At 36.9% G+C, this 8,415-nt stretch overlaps 1 protein-coding gene across 1 annotated transcript; it reads left to right on the top strand.

Annotated features, from left to right (window-relative positions):
* The first annotated feature begins 2,422 nt into the window (after positions 1–2,422).
* On the top strand, positions 2,423–8,062 carry mchr2b (melanin concentrating hormone receptor 2b). Its single transcript, XM_068326049.1, has 2 exons — positions 2,423–3,043; positions 5,845–8,062. Exons 1-2 carry the CDS (start codon positions 2,634–2,636, stop codon positions 6,482–6,484), a joined length of 1,050 nt encoding a protein of 349 aa, XP_068182150.1. The 5' UTR covers positions 2,423–2,633; the 3' UTR covers positions 6,485–8,062.
* Positions 8,063–8,415: the final 353 nt, after the last annotated feature.

The raw sequence follows: 8,415 nt of genomic DNA, 5'->3' as shown, positions 1-8,415 counted from the left end.
CAATCAACAGCACTGCTTCTTGGTATTTTTGGTTTTTCCCCCAAAGAAGAGAACTCACTCACAAGATTGACCCTCTAGTCACACTTGCCATCTCTTGCCAGCACTTCTTTGTCAACTCAATCTACATTTTTCAGGTTCTACCAGGTGAGTGTGGTGGAGTTTGTTTGTTTTTTTGCCTCGCTGGTACCCATCCGTTGGATATAAACAGGAGTAGTGGTGTGAGAGTCAGTGACAGTCAGGACACTACCGATACCTGTCAGCTTAGCCTTTGCAGTGATGGCCCAGAGGGACTTTTCCATCCCTATGGATCCCTATTGGATGAGGATGTTGTGATAAAAGGCCGAAACACCCAACGAGTTCAGGGGTGTTCAATGGATAATGGGTTGAACTGGCAGCACCAGGCAGTCACTCCCCCAAAATCTTCCAACCGACCCCACTCAGAGAACATTAATAACTGTTTGACTGAGTTGATCATCATGGGATAATATCAGTTTCTTCACTCAGAGAACAATGTTTGCAGTGTAACCTACAGGTTCATCACATTGAGCAAGACAAACAGGACATTTAAAGCAATAAGACATGGAAGTTTTGTCGGGTCAAGTTTTAAGTTATTTTTTCTATTTTTAGTGTCACAAAGACAATGACATATGCATCAGTTTGCTGCTCAAACAATTTTGTTTTAAAAAAGCTCTTTCATGGGTTTGCCAGTTCAATGTTGTTGTTTTTTTGGTTTTGTTTTGTTTTTTTGCTTATGTAGCATCCATGTTCTTTCTCTTGTTGTGATCGGGTGATGTCTTTTTGACAATTTGTGCAAAATTTTGGAAATTTTCCAATCCCATTGCTGTAATCATACTATCTCATTGTGGAATAACATAACTTGAAAAAAGTTACAATTATGTAGTCCAAGAGTCCACTATCAAGATGGAAATACAGTACACCAAAGCTTCTACTATCCTTTGAGAAGTTACAAGATTTGAAAATTGAGATTAATTTCTGTATTCCCAGAACTGCTCTTGGTCTAATGTATGAAGTTGTCTGTTACAATTAAATTGTCATTTAAGTTGATAATTTCTCATGATCATACTATCTTGTGCTCTCATTCAACAATTTCTTGCCTCACACATGCACAGGTGCACATGTGCACATGTTCACACTCAGGAGCTGACCAGGGCAAGCACAGTCCTCCGGTGTTGAAAACTGAACAGATGAGAGGTATGACCATTTAACCTCTCCTTTCTCATGGACTCAGTGACAGTTGTTGAAAGAAAGAAATGGTCCATTTATCTAAAATGTTCCGATATTTCATAGAATATATACAGTAAAACTCCAAACATAATTTTCCCAAGATTAACCTGAATGTCTATCTCTAGGGAAAAATTTGAGCTACTTATTACACTTAGATTTTGGTACACAAGTCTGATGATTACTGTTGTTGACAGAAAACAGGAAACCCTCAATTTTAATCAGTGTTGTTTTGGTCCTCTCATCGTGATATGAGAGTGCTAAATCACACCAACTGGACTTTGAATGTAAATAGAAATTAATAACATTACCTTTTGGGCTGTGGATATTTCTTTTAATAATAAAGAAATATCCGTATAAAAATACAGGAAAGAACAGAAAAACAGCACATGGACAGCCCATTTTGGCAGAGCTATAATCAGATACTGCTTTTTAAAAATATCAACAACATAATTGCAATAGATAACCTCAGTTCTTTGTCCAAGGGTGCAACTAATCACTGGTTTGAGAGGGATAAAAAAAGATCTTCAAAGAGCCTTTGGTAATATGCACTTTCATTGAAATCCAAAAGGAAGGACATCCCATTTTATATAAAACAACTGGCTTAATTGTAGGAATACATTCTCCGATAAAACACCTTTAATAGACACATTCCAGTGCCTCAAGCCTTTTGTGATGATATTGGTCATGTTTTTAAGCGTTAGAGAACACACGCGCGCGCACGCACATACATCGCGCGCACGCACGCACACACACACACACACACTCACACACACTCACACACACTATACAAACTAGTTATCATTTGCGGGTGAATATGGATTGCATGTTATCAATGGCTAATTTATCCTTCAAAGGAAATCCTGCCACGCTGCAGAACGTGTATGGCATTGCCTTTATAAAGTTACTAACAAAAACATCAGAATTTGAGCATGGTCTTTAAACTGTATTGGAATACATTGAAATACTTCCTGATTTAAACGTGTTGTCAAGTTTCAGTATTAAGCACATCACAATTCTGGGAAATAAACTGGACGGGAGTCTTATCTTATTTTATAATACAGCGAATGATCTTTGAAGGGAGGGAACTTGTATTCCCTGAGGCGCGCACTGTGTTTAGCGCAACAGATGAGCACGCAACTAATCAGATCAGAGTTTGCTTTCGGGGGTACCAGGAACAATCATTGCCAAAGATAGGCAGACTTTATTAGATTGTTTTAAATAATTTAATATTTATGAAAGACATCCTCGCCAGTTGGAGCTGAAGTGGAAGATTGCTGCGCTACTGGAGAGCGTATTTTTGCTGCCTAAGTTTGGAGACTGGAATCCGTGGGAGGAAGTCCTGGTGCGCGCGTTAATTACAACCACGTCGAAGTGATATCCAAGACGATATGAACATGAATGACACGGAAACATTCTGTCAAAACAACCAAACTGAAAACTTGACTGACCAGTCATGTTTGCCCTCAACGCCGTCACCTTACAGCGACGCACACCTCGCCACTTTCATGCATATATTCCCTTTAATTTATGGCGTCCTGTGCGCAGTAGGAGTTATTGCCAATGGACTGGTAATCTACGCGGTGAAGGTATGCAAGAAGAAAATGGTATCGGACATCTACGTGTTGAACTTGGCAATCGCAGACATGCTGTTCCTGCTGGTGATGCCTTTCAACATTCACCAGCTGGTCAGGGATAGACAGTGGATTTTCGGAAACATTATGTGTAAAGCAGTCGTGGTGGTGGACGTCAGCAACCAGTTTACCACCGTAGGAATTGTTACTGTGCTGTGCATTGATCGGTAAGTTAAAAATTAACCTGTATAATAATAATAATAAATAATAATAACAACAATAACAATGTATTAGATTAGATTAGATTAGATTAGATTAGATTAGATTAAATATACTTTAATGATCCCAAACTGGGAAATCCACACATAAAACATATTATATATTATAATTATAATTGATATTATTGTTTTTAATTTGTGCTAAGCTGTAAAAGTGTCAAACCTATTTTTGAATATAATCTGATGTAAGGGTTCTTCTCAGTTACAATGTCATATATGTTTATTACTTGCAATTTTATTATAATTTTATTATTTCATTCAGTAGGACCGCCACATTTTTCTGATTAGCAGCATCACATTCACTGGTACATAATCATTACTGGTAGACTATTTGCTGTTTATTTCTGTTGCAGCTGTCATAATTTTTTTTGGTATCACATGAAGTTATTTTTGTGAATTAATTTCAGAAAATACTGGAAAACAAAGATCAGTGAGTCCTTTGAATCAGATTCTTTGAAAAGAAAAGAATTATTTATCCTCCAAATGTTTCATGTGGCTAACTAAATATCTTACTTGACTTCTACAATGTCGCTATTGTGATTATAGTTTTCCATTTGACTATTTCGTCTACACTTAGCCCCTCATCCAAAATAATGAACAATACAATACGTTTCTTTGGATTATAGCAGCTGGTCTGAGTTTAAGAGCACGGTGTGTTCAAAATCAAGTGGCGAACTTATAACAAAACTATTATTAAATAATTCGGGGGGAAAAAAATCTATATTTCATCATTGATATCTCAAATATGTAGTTTCCCTCAAAATTAGAAGCGAAAAGCCAAATTCAAAGATATCAGAAAGAAATAGTTTCAATGTGGATCCTATCAGAGATCCATTCCGACCAGAATCTTCTTAGTCTCATGCTCACTCTACACCCCAGTTTACCACCTACATGTATTATTGGTGTATGCCTATAGTTGTATCTGACTTTTCCTCTTTAGAAACTCTGAATGATACAGCTGTATTCAACAACTCTAAACCATAAATAATTTTGTGTACTAGAGTTATAAAATGCATGATATTCAGAAAAAAAAAGAGTAACTTGGCTGCTTTAAAGGAATAGATGAAAGCAGAAGCAGTACTGTAAGGGTACTGTTTTGCATTTACTGATTCAATTTCCAAAAAAAGAAATTTCAGCTCATCAGAGGATGCCAGATTTGAATGCTAAATTAATTATTAATGGTCCAAGATAATTAAAGTTTATAGGGATGATCTGGAGACAATTGGAAGACTGCTGGTATTGACTGCTGAAGTTTACACCCTTTTATAATCTCACTTGGCATGACAACCAAACACCCCTTGACGGTTAAATCTGAATCAGTTCTGGTCTGAAAATGTTTTATCTCTCTTACAAAAGGCTTCTTCTGTTCCTACTGACTGGAGGGGAGTACAGATGTTTAAAATGTTCTGAGGTCATTAACATTGACACCAACAGTCAATTTTAAGACAGTCACTGAAGACATAAATGGTTCCTTTAAATCAGCGTTTCTCAAATAGGAGAGAGCGGTGTGTTTACTATGTCTAATAATGTTGTCAGCAGACAGCATGAAGCCTAAAAAATTAAGTTGTTAAATAAAGACATTACACCCCAAACATGCTGATATGCTGTTGGAGTTTTTTCAGCAAAATCATGCCGAATATTGCCAGCAATCATCCCTCTTTGTGATGCTACTTCAGTAAACCAGCGAGATGTTAGCATCATACTGTATAAGGTGGAGTGCCAAACATCTCTGTGCAAAAGATAACCCCAAACCATAGCAGAGGAGCTGAAACATTGAGCAGGAGCTGGGAGTTCAGTACAGTAAAATGTGTCAAACCTCGCTTTGAACAGCAGCACTGCCTAAACGAGCTCATTGTAGCCATTAATCCTGACATTTTGATAAAAAATGAGAAAAAAATCAGCACAAATTGTGTTATTTGTTTTTGTTTCATAAGTTAAGGAGTTTTATTTATTGTGCTCCTCAGTTGATATTACTGAACTGAATTTGATTTTTTTTATTATTTATTTTAAATAATTTTATTTTTCAATAACAAATGGTGTTGGTCAAAAATGTTTCCAGTTTAAACAGTTTACAATTTGATTTAAAATGTTTCTGTTATAGACTAAAAAACAATGTTAATATCATTCTTTGTTATAAATTGAACTGCATTTTTTTTGTTTTCTTTATTATTATTATTATTATTATTATTATTATTATTATTATTAAGTTTATTTTTTTCGGACATGTTGATATAACAGACTTCACACCTTCATCACATTTACAACATCAACAACATCCGAAAAAAAAGGGCTGACGGGTAGAAGCCAATAGGCTTATGAAATTCCCGTCCCCCAGAACACCTCTCTCATTAGAATATGTATTTCTTTAATGTTAATAAGGATACAACGTTATGCAGAGGTGTACTTATAACAATTTTATAGACAATTGATATTTATAGTTGCGGCAGAGAATTGTGGGGCGCGAATTGTTTCCTCCTTGCTAGGGGGGGCAGAAAAAAAAAACCAGAAAATAATTGAGAAGCACTGCTTTAAATTGAGCATCGTGTGAAACATTACCTTTTTTTATTATTATTTTCACTTGACTAAAAGAGTAATGGCATTGGCATTGTCTGGGGAGAGATGTCTACACTGCATGGGATGTGGGTTAGTGGTGGTGGTTCAGAAGTCCACCTCTATTGAGGGACAGTGATATTTATTTGATGATGTTTTCTTTTTTTATCCAGCTCTAACACATGTCATCTTTCTACTAGGTACGTAGCTATTGTCCACCCCACATCAGAGAAGAGGACAATCCAGTGGACCGTCATTATTAACATGCTGGTGTGGCTGGGCAGCTTCCTGCTAAGCATCCCGGTCATGTTGTACGCAAAGGTTGTGCACAAACAGAATTTGCAGGTGTGCATAATGGACCTGGACGGACCTGAAGACATGTACTGGTATACGCTCTACCAGTCTATCCTGGGCTTCATCATCCCTTTAATCATCATTAGCACCCTCTATTCACTCACTCTCTATCATGTCTTCAGTTCCATCCGTCGTGTCAAACGTAAGCAGTCAGTTTGGGCTAAAAGAGCCACCAAGATGGTCCTCATGGTTATTGCCCTGTTTCTGATCTGCTGGTCACCCTATCATGTCATTCAGGTGATCAACCTGACCAACAATAACCCCACTATTATTTTTGTCTATGCCTACAACATTAGTATCTGTCTCAGCTACTCTCACAGTTGCATCAATCCGCTCATGCTACTCATCTTTGCCCAGAATTACCGTGAGCGTCTTTGCTTTGGAAACAAACATCAGAACTCCCAGCACTCATCCAAAGTCACAGTAGTCAAATTAGATGCTTCCAGCACTGTCAATGATCCCAACCACCGCTGCACCACCGTCTAATTAGAGATATGTTTTGGGGGTAAACACATCTACATTTTTTGCTGTTGAACTTGCAAAAAAAAGTAACTTACCATTCTCTTAGTTTGTACAGTCAAATCTTGTCAAGAGAAAAATGGTCACGTTGGACAGATGGTCTTCTTATAGATAATGCTTTCCAGTTCGCAAGTAAGACAGAGACATAACAGTTTCAAGGATATTGTACTGTACTCATATATATATACGTATATGTATATATACATATTTGCTTTAACATAATTAAAGAAGGAAATTGGGTAAAATGGACAATTTCTTATCTTATTTATATGTTAACTGATTTCTGTAAATCATCTCTGACCCGAAGACTAGTGTCTAAGGGCACAGTAAGGTTGAGCAATCCTCATGTTGGGGACATTGTTGCTCTAACCCACAGAGACTTTAATGTTGATATTCTTAGACGTATTCCACTGGATGGGTTAGAATCTGAAACATGAAAATAAATTTGTGTGTTTATGCAGCATAAAATGGGACTGAAACTTACCGTGATTTTGAGGAAGTGGATGCTTTATAGAAGTCAAGACTAAATCAGGTTGGACCGTATGCACATAACTTACACAGTTTTCATGTAAATTTTGCCTGATTTTGCCTGTTTTTAAGGTTATGGTCTATCTTAGTCAGCACAGAGTGAGTGTAAGTGAGTGAACCCAACTGTGACAATAACGGATGCATTTGAGTCCTTTGTCTTTGTTCAATCTAAATTCAATGTATATTCATTCAGATTCTGTCTTTGTGACAAGGAGCTTTAATAATTCATGCAGAAACAGCATGAAGGACAGAAAATACTCTTGTACACTATCAGGCCATATATCTAATGTACAAACGCTTGAGATTTAGTGTTTAGAATGCTAATTGCTTTGTCTGCTTTTTGTTCTGTCTTGTTTTTTTGTAAGTTTCCATGGTTGTTAATAGACTATAGCACTAGATGTAATGTACTGTCAATTGAGCAAACAGATCAATTAATGTTCAAGCTGTCATATATGATTCTTGTGAAAAGATGAGCAAAGTGAGCACTGCTTTACAACCAAGGCTGGATTATAAAATAGATAAACGGAATGGTTAGGCCCTTGGAAGCAAAGGTTCACCATTTCAAAATCAGTTTATGGTATACTTACAAATTATTTGTTAGTATACACTAGTCCTATCTGACAGCTGGAGTAACCCATTTTATATCAAGTACTGCTCAACTAGGAAAAGTATTACAGGACTCCATCTTTTCTTTAAAACAGTCAGGCAGTCTTGAGAAATGGCAGTGACTTTGAAAATGCCCAATTGCTTGTGTAAAAACCATCAAGCAGAAACTGGCTTTCATGGGGACCTTCACAGGACAAGAAGGTCAGGACTGACCTCTGCTGCTGTGCATGCGATCAAACTAGCTTCTCTTCGTTGACCAACCAATGCATAGGTTGGTCAACGAAGTAGCAAGGGAGTGGCATTGGCAATCCTTACAGTTGGTTCGGCCATTCTTCTCAATTAAGCTGCCATTTTCAACACAGCAGTCTCACCTAAAATTTGTGTAATGTTTTTGGGCTACAAAAACATTCATCAGGCATAAATAAAGAATGAAAACGAAGAAAATTGTTTTTGTGAGTTTTATTAAATCTTTTCTAAAACAATTTTTGAGCCAAGTATTTCTGAAGAAACGTCTAACACATGGAGAACATCTTGTCACAACCTTATTCCAGAGGTTGGCAACCTGTAGCACTGACAGCCACTTGGACCACTTTGCACAGAAAAAAAAACTCTGGAAGCTGCAAATACTTTTTGACATCTAAGATGGAGATGGTACTCTATACATTGGTTTTTTTTTTAACCTTTGCAATTTGTTTCACCAACTATAATGTGTTGGTTATGAGATCCATGAAGTGCTACAGAGAAAATTAAATTTCATTTTTGTA

This window comes from Antennarius striatus, chromosome 10, assembly GCF_040054535.1.
Source record: "Antennarius striatus isolate MH-2024 chromosome 10, ASM4005453v1, whole genome shotgun sequence".
Taxonomy (NCBI): domain Eukaryota; kingdom Metazoa; phylum Chordata; class Actinopteri; order Lophiiformes; family Antennariidae; genus Antennarius; species Antennarius striatus.
Note: the sequence above shows the minus strand (reverse complement) of the source record. Positions and strands in the feature narration are given on the sequence as shown.

Excerpts from the sequence above, each read along its gene's own strand:
- mchr2b (XM_068326049.1), top strand. The coding sequence starts at position 2,634 with ATGAACATGAATGACACGGAAACATTCTGTCAAAACAACCAAACTGAA. Across the intron at positions 3,044-5,844 it reads ACTGTGCTGTGCATTGATCG|GTACGTAGCTATTGTCCACC; the intron begins GTAAGTTAAAAA and ends TCTTTCTACTAG.